The sequence below is a fragment of the Astatotilapia calliptera genome, chromosome 4, assembly GCF_900246225.1.
Source record: "Astatotilapia calliptera chromosome 4, fAstCal1.2, whole genome shotgun sequence".
NCBI classification, from domain to species: Eukaryota; Metazoa; Chordata; class Actinopteri; order Cichliformes; family Cichlidae; genus Astatotilapia; species Astatotilapia calliptera.
Genome location: NC_039305.1, coordinates 29,944,359 through 29,964,595, shown reverse-complemented (window position 1 = coordinate 29,964,595; position 20,237 = coordinate 29,944,359). Strand labels below are relative to the sequence as shown.

General features: G+C 40.7%; 1 protein-coding gene across 1 annotated transcript in view; it reads left to right on the top strand.

Moving 5' to 3' along the window:
* Positions 1-5,164: 5,164 nt before the first annotated feature.
* Positions 5,165-20,237, top strand: part of LOC113021378 (immunoglobulin lambda-1 light chain-like) — a 46,714-nt gene continuing 31,641 nt past the window's right edge. Inside the window, exons 1-3 of the mRNA XM_026166021.1 lie at positions 5,165-5,224; positions 5,328-5,632; positions 11,363-11,367. Of these exons, the coding sequence (XP_026021806.1) occupies positions 5,176-5,224; positions 5,328-5,632; positions 11,363-11,367 (359 nt within the window). The 5' untranslated portion in view covers positions 5,165-5,175. The remainder of the gene's footprint in view (positions 5,225-5,327; positions 5,633-11,362; positions 11,368-20,237) is intronic.

Below are 20,237 nucleotides of genomic sequence, written 5' to 3'. Positions count from 1 at the left end.
TCCTGCCTAATTGCCTGACTGACCCCCTGCACTTCTCCCCCCCTCCAAAAAAAGAAGAGACTTGAAGTAAAGCACCTTTTGCCTTTTTTACAACTTGTACAGTAACAGAAAGAGACAAGATTAAAGAAACATGACAGAAAGATTTCTGCCTCTTGTTTAATATTTTGCTAATATATTCCTCTGTAGACGAAAGATGTTAGCAGATTTTGAAACATTTTTGAAGGTAGCACCTTGACTTGTGTCTCTTGATTATGTAAGCCTTTGCTTCTCTTTGCAGTTTTGAGTGCTACCACGTAAAATAAGCAGGTGAATAACGCGGCTTCTAATTGTGAAACCTGTCCAACTTACTGGGGGTCAGAAAAAATGAGGAGAGCAGCCTACCTTTCAGTCAGATTCCACATTGTGACTTCTTCCATGCCATTAAATCCATATAGAAAAATGCACATCCATAATCCGCCAAGAAAGTGTCAGCCTGATAGTCCATTTATGAGTAATTCTGTCCATCTTGACAAGTCCCTACAACAATCTTTTACCCCACTGTTTCCACAGCTGGTCAGCCCGTCTGCTCATCTCAGACTGCAGAACTGAGGGGCTTGTTGGTGCTGGAGGGAACCAGCTCTGCTCTCAGACTGTTGGCATCAACTTGGCTTCACAAAGACACTGATTGTCCACCTTGAGGGAGCCAGGGAAGAGAGGGTAGGTTTGCACTCCCCGGTGGGAATCTGGATTATTTCCGCAAGAATTTAGGCCTTTATTTGAGGCCTGGGCAGAGGAATGTTAACCTCTCCGGTTTCGGACAACAGAGGAGGTTCTGTTTGCAGAGAGGAAGCTTCTCTTCAGGCTTGTGTGACTTTATACCAAGAGTAAACATCAGAAGGGTGCGATGAGGCCAGAAAAAAGGAGAGAACAGATACAGCTAGAGGATGACTTTTAAGCAAGATCTTTGAAGGGACAGTTTCTGTTTATTCTTTTAGGCACCAGCTACTAAATATATGAACACATAAAATAAAAAGAAGCTTTGTAACAGATTTAGCTACTGTACCACCTAACTTCCATCTTCAGTGTTCTATCATCTAAAGATGGTATTGACATGAAATCCACACATGCAAAGAAAGCAAACCATAGATGACCGTAAATTATGTGTAATAATGCAGAACACACAGGGAAAAAGTATTGAGGCTGGTAACTGAAATTTATTAAATACTTTCTACTCAAGCCTTTGTTGGTGAGAACCGTTTCAACCGCTCCACCTCCTGTGTGGAGAAACTAGTCCCATGCATTGCTCCAGTGTGACTTTGGCCCATTCCTTGGCTGTGTGTTTGGGATCATTTAATCTTCATCTGTCTCTGTACATTTTTCCATTCATCCTTCCTTCAATTATGCGAAGCATGCCAGTACTGTATGCTGAAAAACAGCCCCACACTATGACGTTCCCACCTCCAAACTTTACTGTTGGTATGGTGTGTTCGGGTCATATGTAGTGACTTTTGACCTCCAAGCATGGTGTGTATCCAAAGAGTTTAATGTTGGTCTCATCTGACCAGACTATATTCCCACAGTATTTCTCAGGTTCGTCTAAATGTTGTTCAGCAAACATTAAAAGTCTTGCATGGTGAGTGTGCTTACAGGCCATGGTGGCTGAGTGCATCAGAAACAAAAACAAAACAAAACAAAAATACCACCCAGGACTCTTGAGAAGCTGCAATCCTCTATCACACAGGAATGGAACAACATTCCTCTCTCAAAAGTCCACCACCTCAGTTTCCAAATGTTTATGGAACATTAACAGTAAATATGGTTTTCCCCCAGTTACTTTCTTTCTTTTCATCTTTTTGGAATTTCTACAAACCTTTTTCATTGCTCACAGTTAACTCAGGATTACTCAGAGTTGACTGACTGTTGTTTGAGCTCAGTGTGTCACCTTTTGCTATCTTTTCTATTTTATTTACCATTAATTTAATACTTGAGTTAAATTTCAATCTCCAGAAACCCAACCTTATCAGTTCATTTTCAGTGGCCTTTTTTTAGGCATTTTTTTTATTGAAAGGTAAAGACGCTACAATAATACAAAAAGTACTGTTGTGCTACACACTCTACATTTATTTATATTCATAGTATCAAGGGTTCAGTACCCTATTAATGCCAAGCAGAGGCGCTAAATAATCACAGTTGTGTAAATCCATGCCACCACATGGAAACACCTCTTAGGCTGTCTCTGTATCACACAGTGTCAACAGCAGTTGCACAAGTACTCTTTGTGATTCTCTGGCTTTCACCTTCACAATAATGATGCTCAGACTCCTTCAATTAGCTGCTCTTCCACTATGTCTAGCAGGTAAATTCCTGAGTTCTGTAAGTACTGATTTAAATATTAATGCTTCTAATAACTCCAACTGTGTGCTTCAATTGTGTTTTTTCTGTAGGGCTCTCATCAAAAACTGTCCATCAGAGTCCTGCTCAGATGTTCAAAGTGGCTGGAAAACAAGTCCTGATTAACTGCAATCACAGTAACAGTGATTTTTACATGATCCAGTGGTACATGCAGTCTACAAGGAGGAATGAAATGACTCTCATTGGATTTGCACGATATGACAGTCAGGCTGTTGAAGGCCCATTCCAAGCACTTTATAACGTGAGCGGAGACGGCAGAAGTGCTTCGTCTCTTCACTTTTTAGCCCACGGCAGTGCGATATATTTTTGTGCTGCAAGTGAAGCACCCTGCTGCATCACCCGAGCGGTCTGTAACAAAAACCCTCACCACACTCATCTGCTGTAACCACACATTCTGCAAACACTTTGTCAATATCTGGTGTCAGACAGCCGATTATGCGGGATTAAAACAAAACTTTGAATGGTGGGGCATGGCATTACCAAAGACAGTTTGACACGTTTGCTCCATGAAAAATCGTCACTCTTCCCCAAACCCTGCAATTCTGGGAGCCTGACCAGCCCCTGGTGTTCTTCAGATGTTCAAACAATGCCAGTCCTTAATTGTTCACCTTTTTGCCATTCCCTGTTAGTATTATCACAACCTCACTTCTTAACAGTTAGCAGAGCTTCATCAGGTTCTTGACATCGTACTAAACCCCTTGCCTTGTAGCTACATTTTGAGTGCGTGCATGTGGGTGCAGAACATTCAATTCAATTTTATTTATATAGTGCCAAATCACAACAAAAGTCGCCTCAAGGCGCTTTATATTGTACACTAGATCGCACAATAATAGATACAGAGAAAAACCCAACAATCATATGACCCCCTATGAGCAAGCACTTTGGCGACAGTGGGAAGGAAAAACTCCCTTTTAACAGGAAGAAACCTCCAGCAGAACCAGGCTCAGGGAGGGGCGGGGCCATCTGCTGCGACCGGTTGGGGTGAGAGAAGGAAGACAGGATAAAGACATGCTGTGGAAGAGAGACAGAGATTAATAACAGATATGATTCAATGCAGAGAGGTCTGTGAACACATAGTGAGTGAGAAAGTTGACTGGAAAGGAAAAACTCAATGCATCATGGGAATCCCCGGCTGCAATAGACATAGGCCTATTGCAGCATAACTAAGGGAGGATTCAGGGTCACCTGGTCCAGCCCTAACTATATGCTTTAGCAAAAAGGAAAGTTTGAAGCCTAATCTTAAAAGTAGAGATAGTGTCTGTCTCCTGAATCCAAACTGGAAGCTGGTTCCACAGAAGAGGGGCCTGAAAACTGAAGGCTCTGCCTCCCATTCTACTTTAAATACTCTAGGGACAACAAGTAGGCCTGCAGTGTGAGAGTAAAGTGCTCAAATAGGGTGATATGGTACTACAAGGTCATTAAGATAAGATGGGGCCTGATTATTTAAGACCTTGTATGTGAGGAGCAGGATTTTGAATTCAATTCTGGATTTAACAGGAAGCCAATGAAGGGAAACCAAAACAGGAGAAACATGCTCTCTCTTTCTAGTCCCTGTCAGGACTCTTGCTGCAGCATTTTGGATTAGCTGAAGGCTTTTCAGGGAGTTTTTAGGACATCCTGATAATAATGAATTGCAGTAGTCCAGCCTGGAAGTAACATCTCACTCTTTTTTATTAACCTTTCTGACTGAAGACTTTCTGTTTTTATCTTCCTTGCTTTGTAACTGTTTGCCCTGTTCCCACCAATGTCCCATCACGTAATTAGTGTAAATGCAGTCTTGTCGTTCCCTTTATCTTTTTCCTTAGTCATCCATGTCTGCTCTGGTGTTCTCCTGGTTAAATGTATGCTCCTTGTGCTTACTATAATGTCATCACAACCTCAACAACCACTTAGAGTGGCAGTTGAGGCAAACCAGATTTGTTGCAGTATTCTGACTGATGGTGTTGCCACCTTAGAATCTGTGACATTGAGTTTAGACCAGGTGTAATCACTGTGAACCAAACGCTTCAGGCTGCACTTAATAATTAGTCTAGAGTTTTTCTTGCTCTTAAGCTGCATCCACACAGAGAACAGTTCACTTACCATGCATCCCTTTGAAGCTGTTGATTGGTTGTTTGCAAACATTTCCAGATCCAGTTGCCTAGGTAACCCTCTAATTTATTTATTTCCAGGTCATATTTTGTCAACTTACAGCTTCTTACACTCTTATTGGTAGCTACTTCAATATCTCGCCTAGAAACTGAGAAAATGTTATCTTGGGTCCCACCCACCTCACGTCGACGGGGGTCATTTCATCCACAGCCACCTGAAGTAGCATAATGTCATTCAGTGTCTCCGGTCAGTGTAATATAAACACATCGCATATAGCATAGTAGTTAGACTTTAATTTATATATATGTATTTGTGTATTTATACACTGAAATCAAACATTACATTGTAATCTTTTTTAAACCATGTGCCTGTATTAAAAAAACCAAAAACAAGCTTGGCTAGTTTAGTATTATTACTAATAAATATGTACAGTGGCCCTGACAGCTCAAAATGGTTTATACTGAACAATGACTCATCTATGATTCTGTCCTTCCTCTGCTCATGAGGTGGCAGCACATCTTTACATACTTACTGAACTAATAGATCATGGCAGACAGGAGAATGTCACCTCCCACTTTAAGACTTTCCGAGTATCAAGGATGTGGGTGAACAGTATGACTGCAGATCCACTGAGAAAAACAGAATTTGACCACATCAGCTGCACAATAACTAAATACTTTAAAATACCCAAGAATGAAAATTTTATTCCTGATTCTGATTCATAATATTCATTTGGTTTCAGGTAATGGCGTGAAAGAGGGAATAACCGCTGCCTAAAGCGCACACCTTCTTCTTATTGCTGTGTGTAAAGTATTTTATGGTGTTCTTTGCTGTTTCTTTCACAGGTGTCTCACTCAGTGACCAGGTCCACCAGACTCCAGCTGATATGTGCAAAAACCCAAATGAGACAGCCACACTCAGATGTTTGCACACCATTTCCACCTATAACAGGATCCTCTGGTACAAGCAGTCACAGGGTGGACAGTTACAGCTGCTGGGATACATGTGGGGAAGCCGTCCCACTCTAGAGGCCAATGTGTCTGCAACCTTGGATGGTAGTGCAGATGAGAATAAAAACTGCACCTTAACAATTGAGAAACTCCAGCAGGACAGCAATGCGGTGTACTTCTGTGCAGCTAGTTTACACAGTGTTATCTATGGCTGCTTCTCAGCACAAAAACCTCACCACCACACATAATATCATCTGTGTATTACTGTTCCTGCATCTACTCAGCTTTTTATTTCAGTTGTTACAGCTGGAGTTCTTACTGTAGAGAGATCAATTCCTATATGGAGGTACAGACTTTTATTTTGAAACAGCTAATGTGATTATACAGTTCTTCCTATCATGTTTTCCTTTTTCAAAAAATAATCTGTACATAATCTGTTATACAAATTTGCAGAATTGGAGAAGTAAAAGAAAAATGGCTACTCAAAATTTATTTACATGTATTTTTTTTCTTGTTTTATTTTACACAAACATGCCTCTAAAAATAATTAGTGGTAATTGTTGGCCTCTCTGGATTTTTATTAGCACTATTCATGTGCAGCACTTCTTTAAGCTCAGTTTTTAAAACCTTGATATGTGATCACAGCCCATGGGCAAGACACCAAATATTTGAACTCTAAAGACATCAGCGTGGACATCAGGATATCTGGAATTTTTCATAGCGTGTCATTCAAATCATACAGCATGATATTATCAATCAAAGCTTTATTCGTCACATGCAGGTTGCCCTGCAGTGAAATAGGACCCCCCCCCCCCCCCGACCTTACACATATAGCACAAACATTACATAGGGATACAGGTCGGAGATTGGTAGAATCAGAGAAAAACATTGAAATGTACACTACACTGGGTACAAGAGGAAAAAAAGAGACCCCTACTCATGCTATGCTTCCATGGTAGGACAGCATGAGAACAGGAAACAAAAAAACTCCTCTGCACAGAAAGCACATAAATGTCCACAGCACAACATTGTGAAGACATGACAAGCCACAGGGGTGGGTGGGGGGTGAGGAGTAATCCGAAGCGAACACAGCAGCCGCCCTGCACAGCGCTACCATTCCAGCGCGGCACACAGACCCGCCGTGTTCCCTCGCAGGAAACAAGCATCGAAGGCGTTGGAAGGGGAGGGGGGATGAGTTAGTGCCTATCAGTGTAAGTGTATGTGTGTGCGTGTACATAATTCAGCGGAGACACAGTGTCCTTCGGCCAATCAGGCTAAGTAAACAGTCCTCCAGCTGATCCAGGTGTCCTTGCAGGGATGGGAAGAATAGTCATCACACAGTCGTTATCAGGGAGTTGTTTTGGTGGGCTCCAGCCTTGGGCCTATTAACGGCTAACCTCATGTTGTGAATGAATCAATCTCCAACCTTCCTTTTATACCCAAAATTTTTGAAAGAGTAGTTGTCAAACAGATAACTGATCATGTGCAGACGAATGGTTTATTTGAAGAGTTTTAGGTTTCAGACCTCATCACAGTACAGAAACAGTATTGCAGAAGGTTACAAATGAAGTTAATGCGTAAGTTCAATCAGGAAGATCAGTAGTCACACATCTGTCTGCTTTTTCGGTATTTGGTGGCTAATTATGCTTTACATCACTTACACTTTTCCATACTGTCAAGCTCATTGCTGACATCACTAATCCAATCACTTTCCTGCCCTTCTTCGGGCCAATCAGCCTCCACTCCACATACAGTCTCACTGGACATCAAACATTCTCCCTTGTGGAACCAACCTGCTACTCACTTCTCCCATACTGCTCATGCTCTATTTAAGCTTCCATCTTCATCTCCACCACTAACGTCTAGACTGGGGTCCTACCCTGATGGGCCATCGGTGATGGGTTTGTAGCATAAACCCATTCGCTGGAACGTTCAAGACAATTCAGCTACACAGCAAAAAGCATTGAACACCAAGCAGAGCTCTTTATGATTCTCGTATACGAGGGAGACCAACTGGACACACGCCGTTCCTTCGCTTGACCCCAGTTGCTCTCGTCTGCTCCCCCGTAACACTGCTCTTTTATTGAGGTTACATTAATATACATAGGTTCATTAACATATGACGTCTACATACACACAAAGAGTACCTTGCCTGTGCGTTGTCTAAGTGTCTGTGTGTGTGTGTGTGTGTGGGGGGGGGGGGGGGGGGGTCAGTGTGTGACCCCATAAACGACTTCCCTAAACCTGGAAGTCCAGCAGTTCATCTAAACAAAAGGCACAGATATACGTGTGTTTGCTATACCATATATCAGCAAGAAAAGATACGACCTCTTCCCATGACCCTAAGATTGTGAGTGTGCATGCCAGAACACTCTGGAACAGACTATTAAGGATCAAACCTCTACCAACATGATGTTGATTATACAACTCTAAGCATATATGAGTAGATATTTCTAAGCATAAATGACAATCAACAATACAAATCTAACAATTGGAGTCTAATTGCAAAAAGTTTAATTAAATTCTATATATCAGTGAATCATGTTCAATTCCTTCTGTTGATATTTCCTTACTGAAATGATCTTCTTATGGCCTCTGACAGTGGACTCATCTCTGTGCTTGTCCTGCTAGACCTCAGTGCAGCGTTTGATACTGTCGACCATAATATCCTATTAGAGCGATTAGAACATGCTGTAGGTATTACAGGTACTGTGCTGCAGTGGTTTGTATCATATCTATCTAATAGACTCCAACTTGTTTGTGTAAATGGAGAGTCCTCTTCACACACTGAGATTAATTATGGAGTTCCACAGGGTTCAGTGCTAGGACCACTTCTGTTTGTATTATACATGCTTCCCTTAGGCAGTAGTGATGGGATTTCCAGCTCTTTTTAGAGAACCGGCTCTTTCGGCTCCGAACCGGCTCTTCAGGTTGTTTTGTTGCTTTAATTAATTTATTATTAACAATAATATAGAATTATGCAGAAAAGGAATTACTAATGTAAAAAAAAAAGTGGTTTTATTTATATATGTTTATATATAAATATATGCGGTGGCCCCTAGAGACAAAACACGTACAAACTCTAAAACACATTTCTAGCATGAACTGAACTTCCAAAACAGAGCTACCTAGATCACTTAAATTACACAATTGAAAGCATGAAAGCATATGTGTATTGCTTGTGTATTTATACACAAGCACTCAACTTTCAACTTTTAACTATTTAAATTTTCAGCTTTTTCCTTTTAAAAATTTTTTAAAGTGAAACAACACAAAACACTGCAAACCACAACACAATTAAATATAAATTAAAATATGAAAACAAAAAGAAGATGCATATTCTCTGTCATATGGACCTGCATGAATAAACTTTCTGAATCCTTTATCATCTGCAACTGAAAATAGTTGTGGATGATTACTATACCTTTCTAATGTGACGTTGTTGTCCCTGACTCTCTTTCTCTCTCTCTCCCTCTGGCTCTATTCCTGTGCTACCAGCATAAAGCACAAGGCTCGTATGCGGAGTGAAGCGGGGGGGGGGGGGGGGGGGGGGGGGGAGTGCGAGAGAGAGAGAGAGGGTGAGAGAAAGAAAAAAAAAACACGGCTCGGGATAAGGAGCCGGCTCGCGTCGTTCACTTCAAAGATTCGGCTCTAAGAGCCATTTCGTTCGCGACCGACCCATCACTATTAGGCAGCATCATCAGAATGCATAGCATACATTTTCACTGCTTTGCAGATGACACAATCTTATCTATCCATGAAGCCAGATAACACAATTAGTTAAACAGCAGACCTGAGTGACCTCTAACCTTCTGCATCTAAATTCAGATAGAACTGAGGTTGTTGTACTCAGACCTAAAAATCTTAGAAATATGGTGTCTAACCAGATTCTTACTCTCGATGGCATTACCTTGGCCCCCAGTAACACTGTGAGGAACCTTGTAGTCCTTTATGACCAGGATATGTTCTTCAATACACATATTAAACAAATATGTAGGACTGTTAAATCCAGAATCAAATTTGAAATCACATAAAATGTCTTGAATAATCAGGCTCCATCTTATCTTAAAGGCCTTATAATACTATATCACCCCAAGAGCACTTTGCTCTCAGACTGCAGGCTTACGTGTGGTTCCTAGGATATTTAAAAGTAGAATGGCAGACCCTTCAGCTTCCAGGGTTCTTGTATTGAACCAGCTCCCAATTTGGATTTAGAAGACAGACACTATCTCTACTTTTAAGAACTGTCTTAAAAATTTATTTCTGATAAAGCACATAGTTAAGGCTGGATCAGGTGACCTTGAATCTTCCCCAGCAGGCTTAGGCTGCTAGGGGCTTCAAATGATGCACCGAGCATTTCTCCTTCTCTCACCTTGTTTCACTCATGTTTTTATTCACCTCTACATGTAAACATTAGTTGTTAATAATCTCTGGCTCTCTTCCACAGCATGTCTTTGTCCTGTCTTCCTCCCCTTACCACCGACTGATCTCAGAAGATGACAACCCCGCCCTGAGCCTGGCTCTGCAAAAGGTTTCTTCCTGTTAAAAGGGAGTTTTTCCTTCCCACTGTCGCTAAAGTGCTCACTCATATGATTGTTAGGGTTTTTTCTGTATTATTGTAAGGTCTTTACCCTACAATATAAAGTCCCTTGGGGCAACTGTTGTTGTGATTTGGCGCTGTATACAAGTGAGTTGAATTGAATCAGCTCAGGTATTAAAGTGTTAAACTTTATTGTTTAACACTTCATGATTACTTCATGATCAGTGTGAATACAGAAGAAGAGTTTGGACTGGAAGACCCACTGTGGTTGAGCATCAGACACAACTCAAAACTATGCTAGAGAGCAGTTCACTTTCCATTGACCAGACTTTTCTGTGCATTAAATTATGAGGAATATATGGAGCTGAACACATCTCTGTGTATCACTCATGATGCACAGGCTTTGAATCACTTGTGGTTTCCTGTAAGGCAGACACCTGTTTCTGTGGCTGCTTTTATAATGTAGTCAACTACATACTAGACTATTTCAACATCACGCAAAAAAAGGAATCTTTCTGACATCACTGAGACTCAAAACAGGTAACAATTATTATGAAGATTTCACATTAAGAAAGTATCAAGTGTGAAGTGCTGATGGGACTGATGAAACCAACATGTGACAGAAGAAATTAAGAGGGAATCAGTTGTCACTTTGCTGTGAGAGGCATTTGAGAGTTGAGAATGATGTCACCATTTATCATCAGCACTGTTTCTCTCCTCTGTACTGCAGGTATGGTTTTAAAATCTTTATGCTATCTTTATGTATCTTTTTCTTCTTAAAACACATATATTGCTAAAGTTCACGTTAAAAAAATACTTGTTCATGTGCTTGGTTCTAGCTGTTATATGGACTAACGATGTCACACAGACCCCTACCTTACTCCTGAAAACCGGTGACTCTGCCCAGATGTACTGCCATCACAATCTGCGTGGCAGTTATTACCATATGTACTGGTTTCAGCAGTTACCAGGGGAGAGCTTGAGGTTGATTGTCCACATGCTGCCTTACAAGGCCCCAGACTTTGGAAACTTTAGTCAAGAAAAATATTCAGCCAACAAGATTGTAAGTGAGAGCGGAGCTTTCACAGTGAAACATCTGGAGCCAAGTGATAGTGGTGTGTATCTCTGTGCTGTCAGCTCACACACTGATGCAGATACCTGCCAGGCTATACCAAAACTCAACAAAGATGACTGAATATTGGGAAACTGTCAATTTGCGATCAAGGTAATGTGTCACGGAAGTTTGCAATGTGTCACAGTTCTGGGCAGGTTCGACCCAGCATTTTGAGTTCTTATGTTTTGTTTTATTTTTGCATGATTGTTTTGTTTCTCTGATGTTATGATGATTATTATTATTAGAGTTCCATGTTTCTGTTTATCCGCGTTTAAGGATTTGTTATTTCATGTATTGTTTGAGTTGCATGTGTTATATTCTGTCTGCCTCTCTGTCTGCGTCTTTGTTTAGTGGTTTCTTGTTTCCTGTTTTATTTTGAAGGTCTGTGTATCCATCATGTTTCATCCGTGTGTTCTCCCTGCTGTCCGTCATCACTTACCTCTGCCCATCCTTCTTCATGTTCGTGTCCTGGTTCGTGTTTCGTAGTTTAGTTGTTCCCAGTTCAGATAGTCTGCAGTCCAGTTTGCCGTTTTTCTATTTTGTACTTTACTTTCAATAAACCACCTTCACACCTTTACAAGTGCCTGCGTTTGGATCCTACTTCATTATCTCCACATGGCTCACTTCACTCGCCGTGACACAATGTCCACCCGATAGTTCATTTGGATTGAGGTTGGATCAAATTCATGCCATAAATGAACCACTCGGGAGTTGATTTGGAACTGTATCAAGACCACCTCCTCCAAAGAGTCTGGGTGGGATTGATACTCTCTAATACTAATTATAGGATTTGCATCTACTAGCTATGCTGAGGGGTAGCTCTGGCAGCCGCCTGTATTTTTGGTTGATTCCAGCCTTTTTTTTCTTGTTCTGACACAAGCGGCATCTGATGTGGTCTTCTGCCACTGTAAATCTACCTATATCAAGGTTCAACATGTTGTGTATTCAGAGATGCTCTTCTGCATATCTTGATTTTATCAAGTGGTTATTTGATATACGACTGCCTTCCCATCAGCTCAGAAAAGTCTGACTATTCTCCTCTGACCTCTGGCATTACTGCCACTCAGTGGATATTTTCTCAGTTTCAGTTTTCTCAGTAACTAATTACTGATTACTTCCCCCAAAAAGTAATCCTGTTACTTTACTGATTACTTATTTTCAAAAGTAATTAATTACTTTAGTACTTTTTAAAAACACGATTTACAACCTGAATAGGTGATAAAGTGATCTGTCAACCCAGTTCTACTTTTTCTGCATAATCCATCATACAAAATGTAATCAAATGGAAAAGTCTCTTTTTAACTTGTTTTATCAGTTTTAATCTTTTAACTTTATGCATCAAGCAAAAATTTAATTATATGCAACATTCTCTGACTTGAAGAAATTAGTTTAACATTTAAACCTATTTTCTACACATTCCAGCACATGAAAAAAAAATGTTTGTGTGTGTTTACACTCAGTCTTTCAAATAGATGCAAGTAAAACACAGCAGAAAATAAATAAAGTCAAAGACTCAGCGGTCCTGTTGCTCTATTTTCACCTGTAAAGCAGGAGTGTGCTCTGGTGCAGGTGTGGCGCAGCGGTCAGTGGAAGAATCCACGAGTTTCTCTGTGAATTTCCCATTACGTCGTTGCGCACTCGGTGCTTGTTTAGGGTTTTTTTCGGTGTAAAAAGAAGTTTTCTTCCCACGCACAACGGACGCTAATGTTTTTGTCACTTTATATGAATCAAACTCAAAGTAAGGTCAGTACTTCCAAGCTTTAAACGTTGCACGCTCATACTCTCTCCCACAATCGATATATGATCCATTGTTGATCTGCAGACAGCTGTTGTCACGAACGTCGCACTCGCTTACGTCACTGTCATGAGACATTCTCGCAAAGAAATCACGGTTTTAGTAACGCAGTAACGCAGCGTTCCTACGGGAAAGTAACAGTAATCTAATTACCGTTTTTGCAATAGTAATCCCTTACTTTACTCGTTACTTGAAAAAAGTAATCAGATTACAGTAACGCATTAGCGCGTTACTGCCCATCTCTGTATTATATGCATGGAGAGAGAGAGAGAGAGAGAGAGAGAGAGAGTTATGCTGTGAAATGCCACATGGTGGAGCCATTCTTACTTTTCAGAACATTGTGTAATTTTAGATTAATACCAACACCTGATATAAAAATGTACACAAGAATATGTTAAAGTGTTCTCATCTTAAAAAACAGGAAGGAACAACCAAGAACCAGATGACCATTCACATGTAAGGAGGTGGAGTCATGCTGTGCATTACCCACACCCCTTTCATCCTCTTTCCTCCTCAGACCTCAGAGACACAAGCTGATGTGACAAAACTGAGGAGGAGCTCTCCATTATAGAAGACATTAAAATGATCTACTTTCTCTTTTTCTTTTTTCTAGCAGGTACTGACTCATATTCCTTCTCTCATTTATTCATTGCAAATAATATATAACAAGAAAAAATGTTCTTGTGTTCTCTCCAGATTGCTGTGTGGGTATCCATCAGACTCCCCCGGCTCTCATCAAAAAGCCCGATGACATGGTGCAGCTAGTCTGCACCCACAATCTAACTGAATACAGAGTGATGCTGTGGTACCAACAGCCAGCTGGCCAGACAGATATGAAATGCATTGGATATATCAACTATCGGGATGTCACAGTGGAAGAGACATATAAACAGAATTTCGAGATCAGTGGAGATCTTAGTACAAGTGATATAAAAAATGTTTCACTAATAATCCAGTTGACAGGAGCTCAAGACAGTGCAGTGTACTATTGTGCAGCTCGTTTTGCACGGTGACACAAAATCTTTCTGGTATTTACAAAAACCCCAAAGCACAGGCTACAAGTGCTGATAGATTTGTAGATGGCACAGAGGAGCAGGCACCTGTTTCTGTGGCTCTCATTTGGGTTTATGTCCTATTAAGGCTGTTCTTTCCCTAAGACGTTGTGCAGAAATACAGTAGCAAGGTTGGTGTGTGTTTCCAGCAGCATTCATAGGGTTCCTTGGAAAAACTCCTGACAGCTCTTTCTAATACACCTCACTAACATGGCTACGGCGGGCTAATAATGTGTGACGATACTATTTAGTTATCACGCATTAACCAAATAATGACTTGGAATCAGCTGAGACTGAAATTTACATAACTGGGGCAATAGTGTGGAAACAAATGTGACAGTGCAAAATCAGTTTGTAATAGTAAAAAGTCATTTATTTGTTCAATGATTTCATTTTAACATTCTTTGTAATGTGTTGTACCAAATAAAACTTGGTTGCTTTGATATTCATTCTAGGCCATCTCTAGCAGTGGATGGGGATGGACACCAAATTGGCATTTTCTCCAAGCAATTGAATGTTTTAAAAGAAATCATTTTGTTCAGCCAATGGAAAAAGTACCATAACACAGCAATAACATGAAAATAAGCTTCTTATCTTATAAGATATTCTATTTTTTCTGATCACAGATACATATTTAAATGTGAACAAGAGGGTGAGACGTGTGCTGAAGGCAGATTACATGTTTACATTTTCTTTTTACTAGATATTCATTTTACTCACCAACATTTTTTTTGTTTTAATAATGATGTATTGCATTTATATAGCGCTTTCCTAGGCACCCAAAGCACTTCACAATTCCACTATTCATTCACTCTCACATTCACACACTGGTGCAGGCAAACCACAGTTGTAGCCACAGCTGGGGCAGACTGACAGAAGCGAGGCTGCCATATCGCGCCATCTGGCCAACACCAGTAGGCGGTAGGTTAAAGGACACTGCAAATAATGTAACTAATTTGTAATATCCATTTTCACACTATACATAATTATTGTGTTCCTCTTGCTACAATAATACAGGGAAAACCACTCGGCGAAGGAAAAACTCCCTTTTAAGAGAAACCTCTGTAGAGATGCACAGAGATGAATAGTCATTGTTTTTAGCAATTTCGATTCAAAATACATTCTTTGTATATTATAATGGGATGGGTATAGAAGCAGGTCATCTACCAATTGGTTGTGGTGGTTGGTGGTTCGATTCCTGGCTCTATGCAGACAACAGTGCCCATCCACATCAGAAGTTTAAAGGTTTAAACTTTGTTTTTTTGTTTGATTTTCTGTCAGACAAAATTAATTATTTCCTCTTAATTTATTAAGTGCAGTAAATCTCTCAAGTATTCACCAAAATTCCCTTTTCAGAGAATTTTCACTTGTTTTGGAGCACCTCAATATAAAATCTTTTCACAGTACGCTGTCCCCTAAAAATGAGACTTGACTTTTAACTTCTTCTAGATTCTAAATGAGACGGCTACACTTTAACTGGTGCTGACGTGAGACTTCATCATCGTGGTGAGATGCTGTTGCCACTTTGTCTCCTCCCTTTCCTGCACCAGACTCAGAGTTACTGTCAGTCAGCAGGTGTGAACATGAACAGTTTTTTAATATCAGTTATTATTGCACTGTTGGGGATCAAAGGTAATTATTTACTTAATATTTCTGTCTGCTCAATGCTGCAAGTTTCATGACAAGATTTGATTAAACGTTAGTATCTTTTCTACAGGGGCATCACCAAATCAAAATGAAAATGTTCATCAGACTCCGACTGATCTCCTGAAGAACATAACTGATGGAGACAAGCTGACCTGTAAACACAAAGTCAAGAGCTACGACACTATTGTGTGGTATCATTGCCCAGCAGGAGACACCTCTCTGAAGCTAGTTGGTTTTACAAGTTATAAGGAAATTCAGACTGTGGAGAAACCCTATGAGGGCTTATTCAGCGTGAGTGGAAATGGAGAGGTTGAAGCATTCCTGCACTTGGGCAAACTCAGGCACCCTGAAAACAGCGGGCATTATTTCTGTGCAGTTTCTAGTCCCACCACAGCAGAAAAGCCTGAAAGTCCTCTACAAAAACCTTCATCTGACCCTGAACACCTGCAGCAAACCACATGCCCACAAACCTTTGCAGACAGTGGGAGGAGCTGCGCTGGAGAAGTTGACAGAAAGATACAGCGAATTCTAGTCCTTTTCAAACGGTTGAGTTCAGCTGGGATTCGAGCTGGTTTATCACATTCAACATGAACTGGTCTCATCTCTTCATACACATCATCATCTGCATTAAAGGTATTCATAGAGACTCTCTGTCCTTTAGAATTTTGACTTAGAAGTGGTTTCCATGTTTTCTATTTGTATAAAAACTATAAAACTTTGTAATTTGGGCATTCATAATTGCATTCAGTTAATGGTTTTATTAGTGTTCAATGATCAGACTTTTAGTTTAAACCCTGAAGTCTGAATCCTCAGTTCTAACAATAGCTCGCTGTGCTTTCCCCAGTGTCTTTGCATTCAGGTAACAAAAATCATTGTGACTGAAATATATCAAAAACAGTTTGTGTTATTTATGTAGAGAGTTCTTCTACTTGTTGTCCAATAGATAGTTTAGAGGTTCGACTTGAGATTATTTCCTGTCGGTCTTATTTCCTACTACTTGACACTCTTTTTTTATACTGCCAACACTTTATTCACTGTTAGTCACTTATAGTTTTTTATTCACTTATTCAGTCACTGTCATTTAAAAACTGTGTACATACTGTATATTTTAAGTTTTTTTTTTTTATCTCACTCTTATTGTCTGTTTATGCCCTGTCCTTATTTTTAAAGTCATGCTGCTCTGTTGCATCTTAATTGCCCCTTGGGGATAAATAAAGTCTCTGATTCTGTCATCAATGAGGACCACAAAGGGTTAATCTTTTATTGGAAAATTAAGTGCTGCAAAGCATCTGAACTAGTTATTTCCAATTATTTTACCCTTCCATGGTCAGCCTTCAGCAGAGACATGTTCCAGATAGTCAGCCACATTAGAGTGATTAGTTCTGATTTTCAGTATTTCCCTCCCTCTGAGTCCGTCTACAAGACAGCAAGACACGGGACAATACAGACCAGGTTCTAAAAGATTAGGAATTAAAGTTGCTAATAGCTGTTATTTTAAATAGGGAGTCCAGGGGAATGTACGCACAAGCACAGGTCATTTAAAGAGGTTAAGAGAGAGAGTTAGGGATAGGGTTTATAAACTCTCTGATGTCTAATCGTATTATTAATTATCAATTAGCCAACAAACCCTCTTTTAATTCGTCATATTCTCAGATTGAACTACATTTTGTGTACTTTTTATTCTAATCCTATAATTAGCAGTTGTCTCAGTGAGCATAGAATCCTTCAAAAGAAATGCCATCAATTTACAACCTGTCAACTTTTCTTTGTTTCTCTACAGGAGTGTCCCTCGATAAAGAAATAAAGGTTCTTCAAACTCCAGAGCAGCTCCTGAAGCCGCCGAATGAGGAAGTCAGGCTGACCTGCAAACATAAAAACCAAAACTTTAACACTATTTTGTGGTATCAGCGCTCCAAAGGAGACACTGCTCTGAAGCTGATTGGCTTCATGTATTATCAGTCTCCAACTATTGAACCATCATTTGTAGGTCAGTTCAACATTAGTGGAAATGGAGAGAGTGCAGTGGATCTTCACATCCTGAGACCGAGACACCCTGAACACAGCGCAGAGTACCTTAGTGCCGCAAGATAGCACAGTAATGAATGCAGCTCATCTCTCTTACAAAAACTGCATATGCTAACAGATGGTAAACCACTGGTATCATGTGATGAGGTTGGAAAGCACTGAGATAAGAAGCTTTTTTCCTTCAACGATGCTTCAGTTTAGCCTCCATAACAGTACAGACTGATAAACAATAGAATTAAAGCGATACCCCACAAGCGTTTTACAGCTGAGGGGTAATGATGATGTGGTTCAAGCTTCTGGTAGTCAATAAAAGGTAACAGTTTTTAAGCATTTAACACTCTTTGTAGTTTTTAATGTTACTTATAGACTAATTGGTCTATATTATAATTTCCATGCTTATTTGGGAAACTGTAAAGGTGAAAATAAAATCTATTAAAAAATGATTATGTGTGTGCTTATGTATTATATTAACATAACTATGGCAAGTTATGTCATCCTCCAGCAATTTTATTTTGTGTGAATTCAAAGTTTACAGTAAAAGAAGTGAATGATTGTTCCTAAATCAGTCCAACCAGCAATTCAGTGTGAGTTTAACAGCTCCTGTGGTCAGGCACAGAAAAGGAAGCTAATTCTTTCTGCAGGTCCAGTGTATGTAATGTGTTACTGAAACCCTCCACGTCACAACTTCTGATGATAAGAAGAACAGACCAGACACACTCTGGTGGTTGAGCCTTGTGTTTTCACTGATACACTTTAGCCTCTGTGGAATGTTTAGTCCAAGTACACGACTCCTGGATCTCGACTCAGGACAGTTATATTTCTCTGTTAACCCAAATGTTTTTAGTTCACACCTACACCACACAATGAAGAAAAGATTAAGCTAATTTGTGCTATTTCTGAGGGTTGTTTGGGTTTCCTTTTAGGATGTTGCAAGCCAGTTCAGATGGGTACCATGGTTATGCATTTAACCCCATCAATTTGGTGCTATATATAAAACATATTTTAAACTAAGGTCTTCCTTGTGTGTGTGTGTGTGTGTGTGTGTGTGTGTGTGTGTGTGTGTGTGTGTGTGTGTGTGTGTGTGTGTGTGTGTGTGTGTGGTGGCGGGAGGGGGGTGCATTTGGAAGAACAAATCCCACAATTGTTAAGTCCCATAGTGTAACCACCCAAAAAACCATATGATGGCCCTGCTCTTTCTCATTTAGTATAACTATGATCCACTTATCAAAATAAACGATTCCAGAGTCTATTAAAGGTTAGATTCAGCCAACAGGTGGAGGTAGAGCACGCAGCATAGAGGCTTGATGAATTAGCACCTCCCCATTCCTTTTTTTTTTTCCTGTCCCATTTGGTTCTTTAGCCGTCAGAATTGTTGTCTGAAGACCAACAAGGAGGCCTAATGGATTTACTTTACCAAGTGGATCATCACGGCCTTGCCGTATTGGTCCATTTGATCAATCTTTGTTGTTATTATTTATTTTATTTTATTTTCAGTTGTTACAGACAGACATGACTGAGGGAAAGGAAAGGGAGAAAGAAAGATGAAGGAAAAGAAAAACAGAAGGGAAGAGGGACAGTGAGAAAGGGCACTTAAAAAGAGAAAGAAGAGGAAAAAACTCTCCTGGATCACCTGTTGAGAGAAAAAGAAGAGAAAACAAGCAAAAAAAAAACAGAGCAACATACTAAACACAACACCATCACGTTAATCTAGCTAAGTGTAAACAGCAGTAAATACTAAATATTGAATGTTGTTGTGTAGCAAGCAGGACCAACAGCGCACAATGTGCTTGGAAATAGCACCAATAGAGGTGTAGTTTATGTCTATGAACAGTGAACACCCGTGTGCACACCTGTGTGGATCAGCGCGCTTGTATTCAAAAGGTTTCCCCATGTAATGGTCTGCTAGAGGATGTAGAGAGCCATAGCCCCGTCCCCCAGGGCATGAAGCAGGCATGGAGGAGATCCAGGTTCCAGACTTCCAGAGGCCCCAGAGTGCGAGAACCCAAGGAGGACCACCGGAGGGGCATCAGTGCCACCCTCATGGGAAGAGCAGAGGAGAGCCCCAGATGAGGTGTCACCCAGTAGCCACGGAGCAGAAGCCAGAGGGGGCTGCAGTGGCGTGCCCGCCAGCTCTGCCGGCAGCCAGATGTGCCAGAGTGAACCGAGCCGCAGGCCCAGTGGCCGGAGGCCCGAGGGCCCCCTTTGCCCCGGAAGAGGCCTGACCGAGCAACAGGCACCAGGCCCCGCCAAGTAGTCACCGGGAGTGAGCTGGTACATACCTGAGTGCCCAGGCCCGGACACCAAGAACCACCAACGCACCGACCCCTGAGGGCATCTGTTACCAGCAGGGAGTGTGGTGTGGGGAGACAGGGGAGTTCCCAGAGAGGTGGAGTGTAAGACCCGACCTGACATATAGACACAGACAAACAGGCACACACAGACACAAACATGCATTCCCACCCTCATGCACACATATACAAATACTCAGCACTCACCCAACGTAAGGATTGACATAAATGACAATGACATCTACCTGAAGCTGCCGGAGGACACCGTAAAGAACATCGACTTCGATAGAGTACATCGCATAGCAGATATAACACCGTCACCCTCCGTCATTACTTTAATTGGA